Here is a 24685-nt window from a genome sequence, read left to right as displayed (position 1 = left end):
GAGCAGTTTCAGTGTTCATATAGGCACCTAGTTGTTTTAAGACACAACAGCAAACCCATCCTTTGGGGATTATAACGCTCACAATTCCCACACACACACACACACACGCAGGTGGCACTAATCACCCTCTATACATGATCGCTGTTTTGCGTCTTTCCGCGGCGCGGCGCGCTTTGAATGCGCTCCGGGAGAAGCCGGGGTGAAGGAGCGGGGCGGGGTGAAGGAGCGGGGCGGGGTTACACCTTTTCAGTGGGAAACCCTCCGTTCAAAAAAAAGCTGCCAACGTCCTCTGGTGGGAGCGTGTGGGGCCTCTTACCGCTTTCACTGCTACTCCACAGACGATAAAAAGGGGCGCAGAAATATGCTGTCCGTGAGCGGGACGCGGGTTTAGTGTCCGAGCCTCACTGCGCTGGAAGACGGAGACAAACTGCGGCGAGAGAAACGAGGGAGAAGAGACGTCGTGCAGGTGGTGCACGTTGTTGAGCGGGGAACCAAATCACAGCAGCTCTCCACCTCCGGATCCTCCCGTCTCACCTGAACCCACCTGAGGAGGAGAAGTTAAGATGTCTGCGGAGAGTTACTCGGCGCTGGACGAGTCCTCTCTCCGAGCCCTGGTGAGTAGATGGAGATGTGACACCTGGAGGTTGAAATAACATTTCTACCATTGAATCCATCAAATGCAGTTGTTATTTCTCTGGGAGGGGACGAGTGAACGTTTTTTTCTCTGTGCTGTTATTAGTATAGATTTGTTACTACACAGTGCAGAGGAGCATTAGACCTTGAATCCAGCACGTACAACTTTATAAAAACTCCACAAGATAGTAAAACAACTTTTTATTTTTTTTCAAAAGCCAAATTAAAGTGTTCAGTCCTTATGTGTGTCTCTGTACAACAAGGCAGGATGTGCTCTGTAATAAAGATAAGCGTGACAGATGGTCTGGGCATATTCAGAGCCATGTGTGCTGTTCACTGACCGCAGTAAATCCTCAGACTGTACAGCTGAGTTTCCAAGAAACAATTAGCAACTCCACTCAGGGGCCTCTTTAATAGAAACACCTGTACGGTGCAGTCCAATAGAGCACACCAGCCTTCAATTCTACTTTTACAAAGTTAGGATTTTTCAGTTTTGAAGGTGAAACTGTTAAAAGTCGATTATGCTGCCATGTGTTTAGAATTGAGGTCATAGTGGGTGGTGGAGTCACACTGGAGTGCATAACGTTAAGGTGTGGTTCCAATGTTTTGGCCAACCTATTTCAAATGAACGAGAGAGCCAGAACAAACTGGAAACTGATTTGTTTATCAGAAAATGCCAAACAGTTCCTCACACATGTTCCAGTTTCTCAGATTTGCTGCTTGCCCTCCATAACGTGTTTGTCAGTTTAAATTCTCTGGATTCTGTGCTGCGATTAGGGGAAAAAACGGTAAATGTAAATGAGAGGATTTTATTTCACGAGTGGGAGAGAGTAATATTGACTTCAGTTGTAGGGGATTCACGCTGATGCGCTGTATTTTGCTTCAGCCGACAGACACTGCGTCATAAATGTGACAGCAATTCAGTATCGATAAGGTGAAGAACGAAGACTCACGGTTTACAGTCACATTAGTCATTAGTCACATTAGTCATGTCCTAATTATTTCTTGAGGCAGTGGAAGGTGCCAAATTAGTCTGGCTCCCACAGATCATGACACCTGTAACCTGTTGAATTTCAGGAACACATGAGTCATTCTGTCTGTGTTTAGACGCAGATACAGTGGATTATAATATAACAATAAAGAGTGAATAAAAGGTTTCCGTCTGTAAAACTGTGAGAACTAATACAGATTTTTTTACAGTGCTGCTTTTAGTCACAGCCAGTGTCTTTATTTTGTCTCTCAATGCCAATTATTGATGTTTCACTTAGCACTGTTGGAGAAGACTGCATATTGATTTTAACATCAGATTTCTCATATGTAAACACTGGTGTTGCTGACATTGGATCAGCTGTCAGATGAAACTATTCACTCTATGTGACTTCTGCCTCTTAATCCGTGAGCCTCAGTAATAGTTAAAGAACAAACTTTGCACAAGGAAGTTGTTTAGTGGAAAAACAGGACTTGATGGAGGAAATAATTATTCCCTTTAGCATATTGACTTACTTTTAGTTATGTATTGGTGTCTTTGATCAGTCGATTTGTTTATTTATAGAGCGATTAATAAAAAAACTGAGTACGAGGAAGGAAATACAGATTTCAAAAATGAAGACGTCTCAATGTTTCTGTTGGATTATTTTTCCATCACTGTGTTTGCTGTCCTTCAGCTGTGTACAACCTTTCTGTCTCTGCAGTATTTGATTTCACATTTTTTCTTCTTACAATAGTAACATTACCCTTAACCGGAGTCCACTGTTATTGTTATGTTAATCATACCAGGCTCTTCTGAATCGTGCTGTGTGGCCTGTCAGTAAGCTGGTATTGTCCAGGGAGCTGCAGCGTATCCTGCAGATACTGCTACTTTATAGGGGCTGTATATCTTTGTGTGACACTGTCTCACTCAATCCTTTACTGTGCACAACTTGAAACACGTCGTCTCCTCCGTGCTGAATTTGCGGAGCTGTCTTCCCCACAGCCTCTCCCCCCCTCACATGTCACCACCAGCTTTAAGGTCACCACGATCCCACATATTCACTGATGATGTTTGCAGTGACTCGAGTGTCAGGGTTTTCCACAGCGACCTCACTTTCAAAGGAAACAAACTCTGATTAAACTTAGTGCTCAGAGCAGGCGTTCATGTAGGGTTGTGGTGGAATTTAAACCGTGTTGAACAGAGACATGAATGGAGCCTTTTGTGTGTCGTTTTTATGAAACATAACACCCTATTCTGCGGCTATTTTATATCCAGTAACTGTTGAGGGGTTTGTGAATTGTAAATTGGGACACTAGTAAAAGATGATGACATGTGGCTTAAGTAAACTGGTAGTAAAGCTGGTTGGAGGAGCTGCTATTAAACAGCAGTTGGATGAAGAACACAAACTCTCAGCTTGTGTACTTAATGAACCAAACAGTCGGAAAGGTCATATGGCGGCCTCTCTAACTCCACTAATCCCATCTCTACACTTCTATTCAAAACCCAGGCCTCCTTTTGTATTGCTCATTTTATCCCCTCCATGGAAACCAGGAAAAGCACTTTTCTTTTCTCTCGGCCACCACAAGTATTTAAATATTCACAAAAATAATCAGTTGGTGTCCCAGTTTCTTTGGGAGAGGAGCTGAGAGGATGTTTGCTGCGGGTCATCTGCCTAAATGGTGCTCAAGAGATGTGGGCCAGTGGGAGAGAAAGCTGTTTCCAACCAAACCCCTCTAGCCGCTGACGCATAAAATATGATTTGACCAGCTTATTGCGAGCTGGGACGGTGATAATTATCAGTTGTTACACGCCTGAATCTGCTATGTAGGAACAGTTTGCTGCGTGTCACTGCCTTAAACCTGCAGGACAAGCCGGGTCTACAGGTGTCTGTCGTTGTGGCACCTGTCTGCCTCTCGTGAATAAAGTTTGACTTTGCCTGTTAGTCACACGATTAACTCTCTTCTAATTATCTCCCAGCTGCTCTGCCTCATAATGCCGGAGGAATCAACATTTGCCTTGTTACAAGCTCACTAACGATTGCATAAAATGTTATTGCCTTTCACGTGGTGTGACTTCCTAATTCAAAAATCTGTCTTTTCATTAAAAAAAATGTTTTAATGGACTTGACCACTTGCAGACTTTTCCATCTGTGGCGCCTGCTGGGCTGATTTCACATGCTGGATGTCTCACATAATGATTTGTGATTAGTCTTGCCAGCCCTGTGACTGTCTTTCTCCCTGGTGAGCTAGAAGCATTCACACATGTTTAAAATAGGACAGTTTTACCCTGTGGTCCAGCCTCAGTGATATATGGAACCTCTGGGCCTTCATTTTATGGCTCTCTGGACCCTTTGTCCAGCTTTGACAAGGCTCAACGGTTACAGTCGGAGAAGAAGAATGGGTTTGTTTTGCAGGCTCTCAGTACAGTCCCCAAATTAATCTGAAAACATTATATATATATATATATATATATATATATATATATATATATATATATATATATATATATATATATATATATATATATATATATATATATATATATAAAAACGTATATAAACCTTAAACACTGTAAAGTGCCTTGAGATGACTGTTGTTTTAATAAAGAAGAGGAAATCCATTATTGTCCAGCACCTAAGAATAAAGATGCTCAGTAAAGGGGCAGAGGCAGTTTTGACAGCTGGTATTTATTAGTTGTTGTCTGCTGCAGCTGATGATTTTCAAGTTTAATGGAAAGGTTGAGACAAAATTACCACCAAGCTGCTGTTATCATGAAAAACATTTATCTTCGTTCGAAGATGTCTCAAATTTGACTGTGCTTGAAGTTTTTTCTAACCTGTTGTAGATACAAGCTGTTGCATGCAGCAAAGCTTCATTTGAATACAGCTCCCCCCAGTCGCTGCCACATACATACATACATACATACATACAAAGTGTTTCATGCACTGAAGGCACCTGCTGCCTCTGGGTTCATGCCGTCGGTTACTGCCTTCGGCCTCAGTGGATGTTTTTGTAGGTGGAAAAGAAGGTTGTTCAGGCTCTAAATGACAAGCACAGGGTTCACAGTGCACACCTAATCGTTGAGTTTTTTCTTTCTGCTGTGCGATCATCCTTCACATTTCCACAAAGCGTGTCCGGTCGGGTTACATTTTGAATGTATCAGTGAGATACCGAAGAAATGAACAGTTCATCGTCCAGGGCAGATTTCCTTCTCTAACCAGACACATTCAGACTTATCTACACTGTTGCAGTGACGGCGCTCAGTCTGTCACAAAAACAAGTAGATGAGTTACTACACGCAGACTTCAGCCTCTGACAGCAAATATCCAAATACATAGCCAAAGAGCAGTGAGATAAGAAGTTGCTGTTGTTTAGTGAAACAGGATACTGTTGTTAATGGATAGTGCTAATAATAGCCTTCCACATTTTGGCTCTGAAAGGATGAGCGGAAAATAATGGTGAACTTTGGGATGATGTGCATATAAACTCCAACAACATCTATTCTTGGTCTGTGGTTTTTAAGGAGTTTGTTGCTGTGGAACTATAATTCAGAGACAATGTGACACAGTTTAATACAACTTCAGATATATTTTTAAAACATTTACTGCGTGCATAAAGTGGAAATTGAGTTCATTGTGTAACTTTCCATTGTTAGAGTAGTTTCTTGGTATTATTTTATCAGATGTTTTGGAAACCTACAGTAAGCTGCCATTTGAATATGAAGAGCAGTGTTTTATTATTAAAGAGGACACTGTGTGGAACTGTTTTCCCATTTTAATATGTCATAAAATATTAATGAGACAATCGTAACAGTGAGATAAACATTGATATTGCTGGATGTGTTACTGCTTACACTTCTAGTTGGCTAATTACACGGTTGTGTTGTGAGGCAAGAAGAATACCGTACCTGTTTTTGTGATACAGACAATTGTGCCAAACAAATGTGCCAACAGGCCCTTAGGGCTTTGATATTTGTTCCCTGGAGTTTTATGGAAAATGTTGAGATGCATTCAAGGAATATTGTGCATGATATTAAACAAACCAGAGGATAATCCAAACCTCTCTGGCTATAGAGGAGATCAAAAGACAACATCAGCTGCTGTCTGTGCATCACAGACTCAAAAAATGAAAACAGTGCTTTCTACCTTAGAATTAATACGGTCAAACCAGGAGACAACCCAGTTTTTGTAAGCATCCGATGTGACTGACTGTGCTGTTGGAGCTGCTCTGGTCTTTTCATCTGTCTGGTAAGTGATGCAGCAGAATGTGTCTGGTCTCCATTTGTCAGGATCATCATTGCCCCAAACGGAAAAGATCTGGATAAAGGATTGAAAGTTGCTTTTTCACCTTCATCTGCTTTAGCACCAGCAGGCGTCTCTGACTAGTCTGATTTTTAAAGCTTTAGGTCTTCAGAGACTCTTTTTCTTGGTGACAAACACTCAAAGCCTCTGTTTACGCTGTGTTCCAGGTGTTTTAAGACTCAGAGGAAACATTTAGCAGATGTGTCTGTTTTGCTGTTTCGGTCTTTGTGCAGAATCTATAACGTCCCAACACGAACAGACTTGTCACAACAATGACCTCTGTGATTCTGTGTGTCTGAACTTGAGCTAAATTTTACAACTTATTTATTGGATACTTCTGATGATCTGAGGAATGTACTAGTACGTTTCTCTCATGGTACAAACGTGGCTCTTGCATCACCAAGACACCTTTAATATTCAGCATCAATTTGCCTCACCCAAACACAGATTCCTAGTTTTAAGGCTCCCTAGTAACTTCCCAGCAGTCTTTGGCTTTACATTGTAGTACTAAGGTGTGGTTGTATTTATAGAGTAACATAGCATACAAGAAATGGCATGCAGTTGTCTGCAGGATCAGAAATGTTTTGAGGATTCAGCCAACTTGCATACCGAAATCAAACTAATAGAAAAAGAGAAATATATCACATTTCTCCAGCTTTGGAAAGCTAGTTAGATGATTGGTACTGGGAAATAAACAGATGGAAGAACAACAGATTGGAAGAATGATTTGGTCATTCAGAGCAATGTAGTTTTTTGGCCTTTTCTATATTGTCTCCCTCAGGAAAGCCATTTCCTGACATCCACTAGGAATTGTCCAGCGGATGTTAATGTTTTGCTTTCGAGCTCTCTGTTGTTAATGTCATGACATTTTTAAGATATACCCAGCTGATCTGTTACATCTTGTTTAGCCTTTTCTGTCTGTCACAGAGTCTCATTCTCATTGTTAAAATTACTGTGGATTTTTAGTCAGCATGGCTGGCTCTCATGGATCTATTAAAATAAACTTTTTGTGCTCTGCAGTCTACCAAACTGCATTAACCAGCCCTCTGTTTTGTCCTGTGGGACATCCCTCTCCCCTCCTGCCTCTTTCCTCATTAAACCAAAAACACTGGTCATGTAGTGCTTCAGTCTGTCCAGCAATGTCCCATATTTGGAGAAGATTCATCCTGCTGTAGCTCCTGTTGTGACCTGGTTCTGCCCACAGGATAAAACCAGTTGAAGTGCAGGATACAATGCAGTCTGTCTTATCTCTTTATTTATGAAGACCCCTTCCTGCTGAAATGCTGCTGTATCCGATCTCCTGCGTATGACCAGCAAGGGAGGATACGCACCACTATCAACTTTTACCTTCCTTTGACTTGGAGATAATATTAAAGACAGTGATTATATTAAAACTTGAAAGAAAGTCCCTATTTATAAAATATAGTCCAAATACCCTCCATTTCTCCAGTGGTTCAATTTGTGTGGAGAGAGCCTCCTTAGTTAAGAAGTTGTGTTAGCTCCTACGAGAATAATGCAACCAAATGCCTGAGCAGACCGTTGCATTGTGGGTAATCTGCCAGGTTGTGAAAAGAAAGAATAGATAAACAAAGATTGTATTTCTGCTTCTGATGTATCAATACTGCAACCGTTTCCTTAATTGTGGTCTAATAATGTATTAGAACAGCTCCAGCCATTTTCTAAGAGGAAGAAAACGTTCTGCCCTTGTTGGCTGATGGTGGCAGTTCCAAAATGTGGGGCACAGTTTTGCTGACCAGGCGGTGGCTGACCTGGATCCCTCTCAGTAATCTGACCTGCAACTCTGAAGACAAATGCATTCAGAGGGGACATATTGTGTGAAGCCAGACAACTGAAATGGGCCAAAATGTCTCACACAGGCCGCTGAATTATGAGAATTTCATTATACTGTAGACGCAGAATACAAATACCTTAGAGGTATTTTACACATCAGAGCGCTGACCATGTGTGCACAATCAAGTGTGTGCTGATTAATCCTCCAGCATGTGGTGTCCACTCCATAAATGTAAGATTCTTTAGTATGAGCATGAGGTGGTAACATGCACAACACGTGTGGGTTCAGGTCTGTTTCTAGCTCATTATTGTAGTCCTATACAACATTTGTTGTGCCTCTCACCCACATGCAGGCCTCTATTGTACCATCCAGTTATTAGTAGAGCTTAAACCTTCCTTCACGTGTAGCTGCACTCACCGAGAGCACAGTGCCACTCGTCCTGTAGTCTTTCTTTCTCCTCTTGCTTGCTTGTATATTTGATGTTAATTCTCTCTTTTTTGACTCAAGACAACAAAGGCTCAGTGAGCACTGTAGCTGTTATGTGTTTTAACCTTGAATCTGGTTTGTTTCTTTGTCAGTTTTTCTACCTAGAGCTGACTGAAACTTCCTCCTTTGAGAAACCAGAAGTCACATGCCTTGCTGGACTCTCATATACACTTATTAAATTCCCATTTTTCAGTGGGTGTGGTGTCTGTGCCTACCTACTGTTTGCATGCATTGTTTTCCTGAGGTTTTAAGAACTGGTATACCTGTGTGCACCTGATTCAGATTGAGGTTTTGTTCCAATGCAGAGCGATAAACATCTGAGGGTAATAAAAATATTTCAGAACTTTCTCATCCTTCTCGTCTTGCTCGATTGTTTGTGTCTGTCCCGTTGCCTGTACCAGTCCAACTTTCTCTGTGACAGCTGGTAATCCACTTCAGATCTGCTGCAAGGAGTGTCCCGTGTGTCCTTATAAGGGCAAACTCACTTGACACAAGAGAGTTTAAAGCATTGATCCGATCTGCTGCCTGGCTGCACTCTAACCTCACCCTTCTCTGGAAATTATTACTCTAGCCCTCATTTCATGCGTAAACACACATTACCCCCTACCCTCGCTCATACCCATGCACACAAGCACATACATTTCTATAAATGTGCGGGAATTAGCCTGACATGTCATAGTTTACAAAGTAGGAAGTGTAATGTGCACAAACTGCACAGGTGACACAAGCACATCTACACCCTTACTTTAGCATAACAGACGGGGCTTAGTGGGCATATAGGAGGTTATGTGAGATGTTCAGGCTGTGACCATTAAAAGAAAGAAAAGACAGAACAAAGCTGGAGAGACACACATTTAGTATTTAGGGCTGAGTATTTAAAATGTGTAAAAAGTAAAGGCAACACCTGAGGTGTAGTCTTGTTTGTCAAATCAATAGCTTTTTAAATACTGGAAGTTACAGAAACAGTTCCAGTTTCTTTTTGTTCAAAATGCTCTGAAAGAATCTGAGGTTATATCATTTGTACGTACTCATAGGAATACATGCTCTAATGAATGTTGTAGAAGACTGTACACAGTGTAATTAAGACAAATCTGAACTTGTACAATATTTGCTTTTTATTTGCACACCACTTCAGCTGAGTGGTCTGTCGCTCTTCACTTCCACAGGTTTAATACAACCCCGATTCAGTGCTGCACCCACAGGTGGTTATTACCGCCGGTGCTTTTAGCTCAGCTATGGACGGCGGATCCAGTAAATAGTAGCTCAGTATATTTTGAGTACCTGAGGAACCTTGAGTTTCTGCCATGTTTGACCACTTCTGAGGCTGCTGCCATGTGTGCAACAATAAATTAAACCTCACAAACTTAAAATCATATTTAAATTAGTTTCTCCCGTGTAGCAGACGAGTTCAGAGAGTGTTTTCTGGAGTGTGTCACCAGCTGGTTGGGATTACTGGTAAACCATGAACTCTCTAATTGGTTGTGATTGATTGAGCTACTTCAGTTGGATTGCTCTGGATGGGTTTGAGGTTTTGAGTCCATAGAAAGCTGCTGCTGAGCAGGAAATGAGTCAAAGCAACCAAAAGTACACTGCAAGCCTTAGCAAGCCGGCTTGTGAAACATTAAAACATTTTTTATATGTTTCTCTTCACCACAGTTTGATTCTTGCCAAATAAGGTAATCATTTTCAGGTTTAGACCCATGACTAACTTCATTTGAATAATTCAAAACAAGAGATTTGCCAGAGATTATTTCTTAAGTTCCCCCAGTTTCTTTAGGATTATTGTTTCTCTCATCACTCTGTCAGTCATAATCTCCCCCTTCATCCTGTTTCCTAATTTCTTATCTCACCGGCTGAGTCAGGTGACAGCAGAGGCCAACAGGTGTGACAGTGACGAATCCTCAGGTAGCTCAGCAGACTAGACTGTAACCCGATTTCCACCTCCACCTCATTAAAGGTGCTGACAGCCCCCTGATCTCTCGATGACTGCATCTTTTTCTGTAGAACATGTTGCGTGAGTGACCTACTGTTATGCGTTTCCTCTGACTCATACGTCTGTTAGTAGAATGAGCCTGAAAGCTTTTCTGTCCGAGTATAACGGTCGCTCTCTGGATCACAGTGATGTTGTTATTGTTGTTTTGGAGCCACAGTAACAGTTGGTTAACAAGACATCTGTGGTCTGGTTTGAAAAATGCCTTTGGGAGTGGACAACGGTATAAGGTGCTGTCAATGAGTAACTACCCCCCCCCCCCCCCCTCCTGACACAGTTCTGTCTCTGTAAGGTCACTGTTGTGTGGTATTTTTGTCACATGGACTCTGTTTTTGCACGAACATGTGTTTCCGTGTCTGGTTCTTTAACGGTTGGTGTGTTTTCTTTGGCAGACGCCCAAGTTTAAGGTGCGTTTTATATGTGTGGGTTGCACCCACTCGTTACTGTACAGAGAAGTTATTGGTCAGCTTGTTTGTTTTTTTCTCTCTTTTCAAATATGAAAAGGAAAAGTCTGTTAGTGCCGTTGGCCGTGTACGAGGTGAGTTGACCAGTTAAATTTAGCATATAAACAACAGTACAACCAATCCAAACGGACTTGGCGTGCTGGACATCTGTGCACTGATTGACTCTAATTCTCTTCACATTTTTCATATTTAAAAAGATTACTGTAGCTGATTCGGACACTTCTGCCATTTATCACATGCTCCGTGTTTGAACATTTTCTTTTTGATTTATGTTTTGACTGATATGTGCAGCACGCAGGCCAAAAATGCAGCCTGTTATAAAACGTTAATCAGAGTTTTTGAGTAGTAGCCTAGAGGCTGTTCTGTGATATCTCAATAATGAGTAATATCAGTCAGTTCGAAAGCTTGGCAGGTTACTGGCTGCGTAATCACAGCACAGCATTCATTCAGCAGTGAGCTTGTGTAGTGTGTGGGTGTCTGTAGACAGGGAAAAAGGTACTGACCGGTGATAGAAATGAGCAAGTGTTCTGACTTCCTATCATTACTTTCCTGCTTCACACACTGTCGTTCCTGGACGTCATATCACCATAATCTTACTACTGGGTTGGACCCGAATACAACACTTGATTTCACTACTGTGTCTTTTCCTTGTGAGTCAGCAGGAATGCGAGGAATGACCCGTGTGAGGCCTGGACTTTTCCCACCCAGCTCTCATGTGCCCATTTTTAGGCATACCAGTGCTGAGCTTCTCTCCCATTTTTCCGTTTTTCACTTTGTCCTCCTATGTGTCTGTGAGTCACTCTTCTGTCCTCTCTTGTTCTTTTCCATCTTTCTGATGTCTCTCTTCCTGCCCTTTTCTCTTTGAGAAATCTGTCCTCTTCTTTTTTTTTCAGTCAGCTCAGCACTTTAAAATTCCACAAATTATAGTTTACAAGAAAGCCCCTCTGAGCTAGTGTAGCTAGGGCTGCATATTTTGTCAAACCACACAGAGACCTCAAAACCACCACCTCTTCATCTCTTGTGAAAACCTTCTCCTCCTCCCTTGCTGGGCCTAGCAGGGGGTGTACATCAACCCCCTTTTCAACCCATTAGGGTGTAAGGCTTAGCCAAACAGCCAGCTTCCTTTTGTAGAAGGCAGTCAGCATACAAAGGTTTGTGTCTCAACTTTGCAGGTTTTAACGGGTGCAGCAGGGAACCTGAAGTGTGTGTGAGGTTTATAAGAAAAGCCTGCCAGAGGAGATGCTCATCTCTGCGTGTGGTAACAGGTTCCTGCTGTTGACCAAAAGAGAGACGTGTCTCCCTTTTGACAGGAGAGGGCTCCCTCTACCCTCCCATGCTCACGACTGGCGCTAACATGAAAGCACCAAACTCCATGAGGTAGTGTGTCTGTCTGCAGGTGCGCTGTATATACCCATTCACACATCTTAATTACTCCTCTGCTCAGAAAAATAAACCCTTTAACTAATAGTCAGCCAGAGCGATGAAATATGGATGTTTTAAGTGAGCCACTTCAACATCCCAGTCTCTGGGGCCTCCTACCGCCGGAGAAGAAGACACCTGTGTGATAAGTCAAACCAGTGATCTAAATACATGTTTTTCTTGTTTCTGATCACCAGCTGTTAACGCGCCTGTTTCTCCTCCTCTGCTCCTCGCTCACGTGAGCTGTCTGTCCTTTCACATTAGTGAAGTCAGATCAGTTGTCATCACAAATCTATAAGCCGTCCATCTGCACTGCTGACCCTGAAACTCCCTGCCACACTGTCTCAATGTCACTGGACGCTCTTTCTGTTTGAGCGCTGTGTGTGTTTGACTGGGTGGATTAGCTACACGTCTGCCCCTTTCTTGTGAACTTGTTGGCCTTGTTTGGTCGGGTTAATTATAGAGGACAAGAGATGGCAAGTGGAAGAAGTCAGTGCAGTGAACCCTACAGTTCTACTTATTGACGGCCCAGTACTTACAGTAAGAGCAGGCCCGTGGACATGTAGCAGCTGATTTTTGTGTAAACACTTCCTCATCATGCAGCTGTGCTTTCCTCAGTCAGTATAACTAGTGACTCATCTTTGCAACCTAAATGTGAGGTGCCGTACTCTGTTGGTAAACTTTACACACTACATCTGTATCACAGCCCCGTTTGTGTTTTGTCTTTTTGTGTTGTGTGCCTAGCTGGACGGAACAGTGGATCTGGATGAGAGACGTCTCATCCGTTCAGCCATTCGGGAGTTGAGGAGGAGAGAGATCGAGGATATGGAAGCCGCATTGGCCAGCAAGAGATTTCGACCCACATGCCTCAGACAGCAGGAGGACAAGGAGAACCAGCACAGGTGAGACCACACACTCACCCCACACACACAAACCTTATGACAAAGTACTCCAGGAACAACTCATAAATTCAGCGGGAGAATCTGGGAAAGTCCTGTCAGGGACTCACAGGGGACAGAAAACTGCAGCCACAGTAAATCTTCCAATTTACATCTTGTGGGCATATTTTACATGAATTCTTTTGAGAGTTTGTGCTGCGTAACGCCACGTCTGCCATCAGAAGGAGAAACAGGACAAACAGGTTTTATCTTATCTGAGAAAATCATTTTGTCTTTGTGTTGCTTTGAAGATTGTGGTTACTGATCTTTTTTTTTTATTATTTTTTGAGGGACATGTATCTTTATGCAACCCCTGTGGTTACTTTGTCATATAAAGATTTTAAGATCTTTAAAAGAAATGGATGCACTTTGGGTGATTTTTGCAGACTTTTCCTGATAAACTTTAGGAAACTTTCAAATGAACTTTTAATTGAATTCTTTAAATCAGTCATGAAAAATTGCAGCAGTTGAACAGAAACAATTCACATTTATAACTACAGAGTTACGTTCATTTACAAAACACTAGAAAGCACAAATTGTATATAAAGCCTTGATGACCCGAGTCCATTTAGAGGTATACTTAATTTAAAACTGTTCAAGAATATGGCATCTGGTGTGGAGCATACCAAAAATGTAATACTGTTCTCTGTTCTTTCGGTGTCACTGAATCCCAGTGAAGACCAAGCCTAATCAGTTCCATGCACTACTGCTCTCAGATGACTCAGGGTTACAATAGCAAAGGATGTGCCTCGCTGAAGCCGCGAGAGGAACCATACTTATTGTAAATGTATACACATGCACACATGTTAAAACACACATGCACACTTTGACACACACAAAAGTCGGAACGTTTCAGAAATGATCCTGTGGAATGGGAAATATTTCACTCCAACATATCACACATCTTTTAAAACCACTGAGTGGAGGAGAGTGAAAATGATGAGAGATTTGAAGCACAGTACAAGTAATAGAAACTGTATGTTAATGTAAAATAGCCTCATACTGCCTTTCCCATACGCAGAAGCCTTTGGGTTGAGTATTAAAGATGTTATGAGTGTCCCTCTCTCTCTCTCTCTCAGGTCAGAATCCAGTGACAATTTGGATGTTCTGTCACAAAAGCTTCAATCAATTCAGGACATTGATGAGCTGACGAAAATGGTCAGTATTAACAAAATCTGCAAAAATTACAAAATATAGTGACGGTGCACGATTGAACACTGAGATTTGTGTGTCTGTGTGTTTCTCCAAAGCTCCGTGCTGCCGGTGAGTATGAGGAGAGGAAGATGATCAGAGCAGCCATTCGACAAATTAGAGATGAACAGCAGCAAGGTGAGTCCAGCTGTTTGATAAACGTGAATTAAACAGAATCTGTATTAAATGAAAGAATGATTGCATCTTTAACTACATGTGGTAATTTTATACTACACTGAGGACACTATCACTCTGGGTAATACATTAACTGTAACTTGCCACAACTCTTAACAACCATTTTCCTTTTATTTATTTATTTTTCTATTTGAGACATAACAATAGCAGCCGTCTACCTATCTCCCTATGATGCTGGATCAGAGCGTGGATTCCTGTCATTCCTTAGTTCTGTATGGTCTGTGTGAGGTCTGTCTGGATCACTATGATGCAGAGGCAGAGTGATGCATACAGATTCTTCCAGTCTTCCCGGGTCATGTCAGGACACCTCAGATAATCATACTATTCCAACAGCCATGATGATGCTGGAAGTTTGGAGTAAGACGGTACAATCAGTTAGGATATAATTACTATCTGAGCACTTCAGCCCTTTGTGTGTGTGTGTGTTTAGGGACTGTGGAACGGGGTAAAGCTCCTGGTCGCTGCCTGGAGTCCGAGAGGGTGGAGCCCCAGAGCTGCATGGGAACTAGGGTAAGTAGAGCAGAGTAAATAGAGTTATCATTATCATTAATGAATGCAGACATAATTGAAGCACGAAACTGATACAACTCAGCGGTCTCAAATCTAATATGCTCTCATGTCAGCTTCTATTTGCAAAAATGAACTGAGCACAGACTAATTTGCGTTTGCTGAGTTTGTCTGCAAGGCAACATCGACCACTGAGGTTTCTCTGCTGCCACAGTGAAGAATGCAGAGAACAACAACAACAAGCATTGTGACTTAACTCACACATTGTCATGAACGTGGTTACACCACACACACAAAACACATGCCTCGGCTGCCACGGACGAAGGAATGCATATGCATTTTTTTTTAAACATTCTCATTCAGGTTTGGCCAAGTATGAGGAAAAAGATAAGATTTGTTGTGAGCCTGGTGGACAGTAAATAGTTTTTGACAAGGCCAGTCACCCAGTGACCTGTATGTAAAAAATGTAAAAAGTGTTTAGACTGAGAGTGTGTATAGCAGGAAATCAAAGTATGTATAGACTGAATAAATACTTTGATCACGTTTCTGAATCCGTGAGTCACTCTTTGAAAAAACCTTAGCCTCATCTCTCTCCGCTGACTGGCCCTCTAGTGGAGGACAACAGGACTATGTTCTCAGAGTTAAACTAAAATATTTATCTTTTTTAGCATAGCAGACTAAATTATCAAATATGGTACTTTTCGTGAACACTGTGATTTATATGGAGTAAAAAACAAAGTGATTTTTTTCTATATGTGATCACTAGTGTTTCCTCTAGTGCCTTTAGAGTTATGGAAATGAAGGAGCACCTACAGTACTGCATCTAGAAAGAAAACACAATCAGTCACATTATCAGAGTCCTGTTGGTTTCGGTTAAAGCAAATAGGAGTAATAATGAAAGGCTTTTAGTATCAGTACCATTGTCCATTGTAGCGAGTAGGAGTGTTCATTTACATTTTACATTTAAGTCATTTGGTAGACGCTTTAATCCAAAGCGATTTACAAGGTACAAGGCAGAATGAGTGTTAGGGGTCTTGCCTTAGGACCCCTAAAGGAGGTAGGCCACAGCTGGGATTCGAACCATACAACTACACTATCAAGCCACATTGAACAGTGTTCATGCATTCCATTGTGTGTGTGTGTGTGTGTGTGTGTGTGTTTGTGTGTGTATTCTCCACAGATAGGAAGTGATGATAGCATGTTGGCGTCACAGGATGCTCTAGCATTCATGCCTTTTTACCTCACTTCCCGTCAGACAGCTGAGTGGTACGATGGTGGGTTTTTGAGCCACAGGTGGTGTGATGGATGATGGGGGTTGGAAGTCTGGATGGTGAGGAGGTGGGGAGGAGGACAGACACACAAACAGGCAGCCCACCAGCTGTGCCTCAGCAGTGTAGTCTGCTCTGGAATGGGGACTTAGCCAAAAACAACATCAGCCAGCAGCAGCAGGGCTCCTTCCACACACATCACAGCAGCGGATCTCTTTGAGCTGCATGCAATTGTGCCGTGGCAGATGGAGGTCCTAGATAGGCGTCCACGGCAGCTAAATACACACATACTGTACACACACCACTGAATGTGTATACACTACTTCAGTGTACAGTATGTGTACACTCAAATACCAGGTCAAGGACATATGTGGCAAAAACTGGCAAAGTTCATGCATGTTTAATTGTGGGTAAATGAAGCTGTTCATCTGTAGTTTTTACCAAAATCCACATTTTATTAATTATTTTTAAGAATTTAAATGAGGTCTTCTTTATCAAGTAACTACAGTATATCAAGACGAAAAGGTCAGAAGAAAGGCAGAATTGCATGTGTCAACCAGTTAACCCTTTAACCTGTAAGGAAAGAGTGTGAGAGTGTGTGGTGGGGGTCAGATCCCTGTGGAGACAGAATGGGACGGAGGGGAAGTCAAGGGAGTGGCTTGTTGGTGTTATGTGTGTGTGCGTGGTGTTGGCAGTGGTGTACATGTTTGTTTGTGTGTGTGTGTGTGTGTGTGTGTGGCTGAGGGAGTAGAACAGCAGAATAGCGGACGTCCTGACTCCAAGAGGGTTACTACTAAGAGAGAGGGAGGGAGAGAGAGAGGGGGAGGGAGAAAGGCAGTCAGTCCTGTGAGGAGAAGGTAAATGTCACTCTGACTTTCCTGCTGTAGTGTGTCACAGACTCTCTGACTTAATCTCTTTTACTCTGAGAGAATATCCTTCCACATACGTCTGCTTTTGATTTGGTCTGACCGAAGAATGGAACGTGCCTACCTCCCTGTTTACCTTTCAGGTTTGTGTACATAATGGTTTCTTACTGAGTTAGTTCACTGTTCATTTTAGCTGACAGGTTAAATTTTAGTTTGTAAATGACTTCTTAATGAAGAATGAAATTAATAAATAGTCATTGGACAAATACAGAAGATAATGCAAAAAGATTACAACAAATATATGATAAATCTTGTTTTTTTGATGCTTGTACTTTTCATTTATTGAGTAATTGAAACCTGTAACTTTGAGGCCAAAGGTTTGAATACTGTCTAGGTGTGTTGGGAGAAGTGAGGTATGTTGTTGGGTGGGCGGGTATTGCAGCTCCAGACGGAGTTTTGTTTGTTCTCTGATCTCATCATAAACATCTTGCAAGAAGAGACCTGAAAAGGAGCAGCTTCACAGTCTAACACCGGGCCTATCATCCACAATGGAGTGAGTTTATTGGATTTGGGAGATGGCTTGAAAAAGCATGCTAGCGGAAAAAAGTACTGTGGATCCATTTTGAAATTGGACCAGTAAGTAAGCTTAGACTGGCATGTGATGATTTGCAGTAAATAAAAATGGGAATGAGGCTTTTTTTTTTTTTTTGGTGGGTTTCCTCACTCCAGCGTCTGTGTGTGTGTGTGTGTGTGAGATACTCAGATGATTGCTACTTCATTCCAGCTACTGGATTTCAGTTACTGGAGAAAAGCCGAGTATGTGGTTCCTCAGGCTGCAGTAATGGAAAATGAGCCGCCAGGTTTCTTCTTCTCTCTTCCACGTGGAGACATGGAAGACCCTCAAATGGTCTGACCTCACCGGAGGAGTGATGGATTTAACTCTCGTGGAAAACTGGAGCATCATAACCCAGTGTGTTAATCTGCAGCTGATCTCAGCTGTCTGAGCTGGCTGGTGAAGAAGGTGTGTGTCTCAGCGCCGCTTTAGCCTCGGCCTCATTGTTGTGTTGGGTTTTTTTTTTTTTTTTGTGGGTTCGGTGGAGAAGGCCCACGCCTTGCTGTGGTCACAAGAGCGGACAGTTGTTATTGTGTTGACGAGTTTGAGATTGTGCAATTACAGTGTGACACAAACAAACTCCTGAGGCCAGATGAGATGAGCGGTTCGGGTGAGCGTTGGAGTGGGTCGGTGTCAGTGTTGGTTCCACTCTGTCAGGTCCTGACTAGCGGGGCCAAAGAGAAGCCACTAATGACAGCATGGTGGCTGGCAGCAGTTCCCGAACTCTGGTCTGCGTCTCTCGTTCCACTTTATCTTCCCTTTTTTCCCTCGGCCTCACTGTCTGTGAGAAATACGTTCCCTGTGGTTTAGTGGGAGCTGTGAAATGATGGCTGTCTGTCTGAGTCCTGGTGGAAGCACAGGAGGGAGAGGAGGGGCGTCTAAGGAAAGACTCTAATTGTGTTTATGGCTCAAACACAATTATCTTCCCGTGACTCTTTGATTGAGTGACTGCGCTCAAAGGGAGAGTGAGGCCTTTGTGTGTGACCTCTCACATTATTGCACTGTAATGCGTTCAGTCTTTTGTGTTGTTGCAGAAGACGGGTTGTGTTCTTATCAGACTATAATGAGTCATTAAAGGAGCATTCCACTAAACATTTGCTGCTCTTATCTGTGTGAGAAGCTGAGCTTCTTTTTTTTTTTTTTTGCTCTAAAGGGAAGTGTAAGCTGGAAAAAGTAACACTAGACCTTCTGTGCAGCTTTACATACAGTATTTGAATCCTCTAGCTTCCTGGTAAAAAGCTTATTTTCTTTGAATGACACGGATTCATTTTAGCACCAAATTCTGTTTTTTAAAGTAAATTATGTGAAAGGTTTAATATTGTCTTTGTTTGTAAGCAGTACCATTACAGATTCACCTTTTCTGTCTCCTATGATGCCGCATTAGTACATTTTCTTTTCAGCATTTGAGCCACTCTGCTCTGTAATCTGTTCAAGATGGCTAAGGCCGCAGTCAATGGGACAGAAAGCCTCAAGTTCTTCCTCACCTCCCTCTCATTTGTATTTAAATTCAAGTAGTGTTAGTGTTTGGATTACCACATGAAGTCAGAGTCCCTCTCTATCAGTTCTGCTGACAGATTGCATTGATTAAAAGGCATTTAAAAAACAATATGTGATTTAGAAGATATTTACACTGCTGCTGACATTTGTCTAGAATAATATAGTTTAAAAATGGTAAACTGATTGTGGCATGTGATTGCATAGCTGGGTGTGTGCTTTTTTTTTTTTTTTTTTTCCTTGAAAGATTGTGAATCTTTTTGACGTAATGGTGGTTAATCTGGCATTATATTTTCTGTATGTCAGGTCATGTCTTATGTATTTTTTTTTCCACTCAAACCTTTGTTGCACTGCTCTTAACTCTTAAGAAGATTATGTGCTGTGATAAAAGTTACACAACGATGCATACTGCCAGGAGCCCCCCACACAGGAGCTTTTTGCCCTTTAATAGAAAAGTTTTGTGAGTCCTCAGAGTGTCGTGGATTAGGAATATGTGGGGGAGTGATGTAAAGCGTGTGCACACGTGTTTGGAGGAACCTTATTTGCGCAGCTGATTCTCCTGTGGAGTAGCTCAAGGTCAGTCACCAGAGGCTCGACAGTAGTGCCGGCATATCTACCTCCCCTTCATCCTCCCCTCCTCACATCTCCTGTTTCCCCTCCATATGCCAAAATACTCGTGCCTCCCATCCAAGATCTCTCTCCTGCTGTGAATTTCCTCTATCTGTGCAGGATAGGACAAAAGTGCTATAGACAAGGTTGTGTTCTCTTCCATTGTCAGAGTGCAGGTGATCTTGAAAGACCAGATGCTACCAAAGCCAATCAGATTATGAAGCAGAGAGATCAATATCAAGAAAATCATGTTGACACTTTGGGTGTCTCTCTGTCTCTGACATGTACAATGGAAAGCAGATCTTGACTTATCCAGCTGGCCTAGCATGTTTCTCATCATAGCTCGGGTGTTTGACCTCAACCTCCAACAAAAGGCTGTTGTGATCACCAGCTGACCTCAAACACACGAATACTCTCTGGTTCTGATCAGAGGAACCGGCTGGCAGTTTGTCTGCTGTCCTGAGCAGTAGCAAGATACTTTTGCTTTAGGAGCTGTCTTGAAGCGCGCTGAACATATTTGATTCTTCCTTTTTTCTTTTTTACAGGAGTCAGAGCGGGAGAGTCAAAGTGAGCGAGAGCATATCAGATCTCACATCCGGGAGTTACGTGGCCAACAGACACAACAAAGCAGAGAGCTAAAGAGAATAGGTGAGAAACACTCTTTCACTCACTGCTTGTGACTTCTCTTCAAAGTAAAAAGTAGATTCTTTTTGTTTTGTTGGCTACTTTAATACATACTGAATTGTTTGCAGGACACATAATCACCCTCACGTTTACATCTTGTTTGTTCATGTCGGTCTCGTGGGTTTGTTGAGATACAAAGGTTGTATATACTGAAAACATTCAGCTAAAGGTTAAGTTTGGGTTGGAAGTAATAACTGGCAGCTAACACCGAACACCTCTGTTGCTTGTATCTGTGACTGCAAACATTCAGATTTAATTTCCTCTGCACCGCCTGGTAAAATAGTCAGCCAAAGGAGCCATTCTCCCGAGGTGGGGGTCAGAAGGCCATATTAGTTCAGGCTCTTTAAGCTCCTTCATCTCACGTTATTAACTGTTTATAGTCATTGACTTAAGTGTGAAGTAACTTCAGTAATCACTCTGTTAACCCGACCAGTAATAAAGCAGTATGAATACAAGCCTTTGGGAGGGAATGAATATGCTTTGTTCACCTGAATGCCTTTATATTGACAACAGCACATGGGTCGCAAATGTTGTTATAATCCAGTATATGGTTTTTCACATTTAAACACCTCAGAGCAAAGTAGTAATTAGACAGTCCCCTCTAAAAAAGCACACCAGATTTAGCTTTGATTGTCCTTGGCTGGGGATGAAAGTGTTTTTCCTGATTTTATTTAAGCTGAGGCATGGCTGACCTGAATTTGGCCTGAAGCTGACGGCCATAATAATTGTCATTCTGTGTGGCCTGGTCTACCCTGGGCTTGGCTCCTAGTGTCCTTCTCAGAGACCTGGTGTTGGTCTTGGGGTTATGGAAAGAACAGGGAAACCCAACAGCCACACCTCTGCTAAATAAAGCTGATACAAGCTGAAAACAAGCAAGGCTCACTTGTCGTGGCCGACAAACTTCCCACTGTTCCTGAATTATCCCTGTCTTACAATTTAAACCAGGGTGAAGTTAGGGTGAACGAAAAAAGACCACCACAGAAAAGCAAAGAAGGAAGGCGCCGTTTAAAGTAGACTTCAATCTACAAAGACACAGGACGTTTGTGGCTTGGGACAGGACAGTGTAGCCAGGGTGGGCCCAAGGTTGTTGTCTTTTCAACAGAGTGAAAGTGGCAGAAAATAAGAGATTAATGTGGACAATCAGTAGTTGGTTCTTTTCGGTCTTTGAACATAGCACAAACACATCCCTCTGCCTCTCAGACAAAAAAAGCTTATATTTACTGTAAATACTTTACCTCAATGACCATGTAACTGGTAAGGCTGTGATTTAGGAAATTAAATGTTTGCAAAGTCTCTGGTATGTGCTGTGTGCCTCAAATTTTCAAAAGAAAGAAACTTACTCAAGTTGGACAATAACACTAATTTCAATTCCAGTTCACAAGTCAATAGTCTGCACCTGTAGCACCATGCAAAGCATTGCTAAACCATAGACCTTGCATAATCCCTGTGTAAATTCTGAAAACAAATTGCTCAGCAGCCCTCATTTGACATCATTAAATGGTTGGTTCATCAATGTTGTTTTAGCCATGCTGGAAGCCTCAGGGATGACATTTGTAGTTTCAGTCAATCACTGATCCAGACTGAAAGAGGCTATGTATTCTTCAGACTGATTTCAAGAACTATTGCATGGATTGCCATCAAAGTTTGTACAGAAATTCATTGTACCCAGAAGTTAAATCACTAACCTCTTCTGGCCGCTGTACTTACTATAGAAACGTGTTTTCCTCAGGTCATTGCTTTAGGGTAAAATAAGTATAAAGAAAACTCTCTGTTTGCTTTTGTTTGTGCTCTATATATTGCCTGGTCTAACTTTGGCAGCTATTTTGGAGTACAGGGCAAGCCTCTCATTATCCAGTAGCTGTGGGGATTTTCCCAGAAATCACTGGACAATAGACATGACAGCTTCTGAATGATAAAAACAATAATGTGAGAGTAGAAGAAGCAGTGTGTTTTGACTTGCACTTTTACACTTGACCAGTCATTGAGTTTGAATTGAGTGCATCATTAGGTAAAGACACTACTGTTTGTTGGACCATTCATAGTGTTACATGTGAGAATGAGACATTTATTGTCCTAATTGAGTGTCATGAACACGTTTTCTATTCATACTGTATTACATAATCATTTGGTCTGTTTAATCAACAACTTTCTGTCATTTATAAAATTACTGTGCACAATTTAGTCAGTGTCTTATTAGGAAGTGATAATGAATAAAAAAATAGATCAGCTGCTTTAAATGAAGCTGTGAATGTCCACCCTTGATCCCATCTAGTAAAATGTTGTGAGACATTGCTATGGCTGCCAGTCAGACTGGAGTCCCTCTTTGATTTGGCTTGTAAATGACAGGCATGCATATTTGGTGCGCCCCATTTGGTTGCAGACTTGGTTCAAACACTGGTCATGCAATAGTGTTTTCATGCTTTGGTGTGTGAATGAGATGTGGCAATTTAATATACTCTTGGTTTTCTCTGTTTTCGTTATCCGTGTTACATGCACAACCTCATATATTCCATCGCTGGAAGCACCATGAGGTGTTAGAGGTAGGGACTATCTCCGGGGTAGGATGTGGGTACTGCTTTGTTGTTTGGAGTGTGGTTTCCTGATTAGAGAAGGAGCAGTGAAGGAGTTTGGAAAGAGAGGAGGGGAAGTACTTGTCCTAGTCTCTATTTCACTCACTTCCTCCTTGACTCCTTGTACTGGCTCACCACCTACGGCTGTGCCACATGCTCCCATTCTCTGCTTATGACCCCTCCTTCTCCTTTACACACATCCACCATCACAATCTCACAAATCTTGCTCAGGAACTGAGGCCAGCCTGGAGGAAATGCCTACATCCCCTCAAGTCTCCATGTCCCTCTTCTGTGATCCCAAGTGATATTCTTTAGCCTGGCCTCTAATGGGGCCTCAGTGCCACGGAAGTATTTCATTTCCATCACTTCAGTCTCTAACTTCACCACCTTCTGATTCCTTTGTTCACATTCAGTACTGCCCTTTTCACTCTGGTTTACTATTAATGTGACAGGAGGAATAAAATAAGTCAGTTTTTACTAAATCAGAAAAGCCACAAGGTACTGAAAGGCATTCATTGCTAATCTTTCATTTGTGTTTTCTGTTGCAGGCTCCAACTCAGGCATGGTGTTGGTTCTTGATCACCTGGTGAAGGATGATGACTGTGGACCTCCACTGATCCAGCCTCAGAGAGAAGCTGACACCATGGAGCCTGACCTGGTCCTTTCACATCGTCAAAGGTCAGACTCCTCCGCTTCAGACCGGAGTGTGACTTCAGTGTTTTCCAGGCCCAATCTGGATTCTGTGGCCTCAGAGAAGAGTCTAGGCTCAGCCTGCAGAGTCCGACTGGACTCTGGAGCCTCAGACAGAAGCCAGAGTCCATCCCACCGAGGTAGGTTAGACTCTGGAGCATCTGAGCGAAGCATCAGCTCCCAGTCCTACATCAGACAGAGATTGGGCTCAGATGTCTCCAACTCAGGTGTCAGACCACGTTTGGGATCTGGGGCTTCAGACAGCATGAGTCTTTTGTCAAGGAAACGGACTGATTCAGGGACGTCTGACCAGAGTGTCAGTGCAACTTCTGAGGACAGGGGTCCAGTGGAAGAGGTGGAGGTTGCCACGAGTGGTGGTTCAACTTACAGCACAGATTCAGAAACCGAGAGCAGAAGCAAAGATCCATCCAGCCTCCTGGCTCAGTCCAACCAGGACTGCATCATAGACCTGGAGCAGCCTGATGGGGCTATTTTATCACGGAGTGATCCCGCAAATGGCTTCAGCGACTCTGCCAACGGAGAAACCGACTTCCAAAAGAAAAAGGTAGAGTAAACAGTCCTTGTATCAGCTGATTGTCTGTTGACAAGTTAAAGAATAATCTTGATTCAAAGAGTAGAGAAACATGCAGCTATCATGAAGTTTCTTTTTGTCTGACTTACATATCAAATAAAGGATTTTTTTTATTGATGAATGAATGGTTTCATCCCTTGATTAGAGTTAAAGCATGGTGAGGTTCACAGTAGCTGATCTTGAGGCTCACAAAGACAGTTCATGTGGATTTTACTTTTTTGTCACTGATCTGTATCTCAGAACAGTTTGAGTCAGCTAAATGAAAACAGTAATACATAGAAGTTCAACACCACTAGGGTGTGTTGTTGAGCTACATGGTCACTGTTCCTTTCTAAGAGTCCAAGCTTTCATCTCTTTCCATTTCATTATCCTTGACAATAAAGCCCACCATGCCATTCTTCAGTGACTTCCAGG

General features: G+C 42.3%; 1 protein-coding gene across 4 annotated transcripts in view; it reads left to right on the top strand.

Annotated features, from left to right (window-relative positions):
* Nucleotides 1-258: 258 nt before the first annotated feature.
* The window catches only part of smtnb (smoothelin b), a 42591-nt gene continuing 18164 nt past the window's right edge, over nucleotides 259-24685 (top strand). For 2 of the 4 annotated variants that reach the window (XM_026343728.1, XM_026343729.1), the window contains exons 1-7: nucleotides 259-614; nucleotides 12799-12956; nucleotides 14072-14150; nucleotides 14243-14321; nucleotides 14809-14888; nucleotides 20281-20383; nucleotides 23538-24244. In XM_026343728.1, the coding sequence (XP_026199513.1) occupies nucleotides 564-614; nucleotides 12799-12956; nucleotides 14072-14150; nucleotides 14243-14321; nucleotides 14809-14888; nucleotides 20281-20383; nucleotides 23538-24244 (1257 nt within the window). In that variant the 5' untranslated portion in view covers nucleotides 259-563. Of the gene's footprint in view, nucleotides 615-12798; nucleotides 12957-14071; nucleotides 14151-14242; nucleotides 14322-14808; nucleotides 14889-16965; nucleotides 17163-17803; nucleotides 18041-20280; nucleotides 20384-23537; nucleotides 24245-24685 lie in introns of those variants that run through there. The other 2 variants (XM_026343731.1, XM_026343730.1) reach the window with 2 other exon arrangements.

This window comes from Anabas testudineus, chromosome 9 (assembly GCF_900324465.2).
Source record: "Anabas testudineus chromosome 9, fAnaTes1.2, whole genome shotgun sequence".
In the NCBI taxonomy this organism is placed as follows: Eukaryota; Metazoa; Chordata; class Actinopteri; order Anabantiformes; family Anabantidae; genus Anabas; species Anabas testudineus.
The sequence above is the reverse complement of the archived record's forward strand: the minus strand, read 5'-3'. Positions and strand labels throughout refer to the sequence as shown.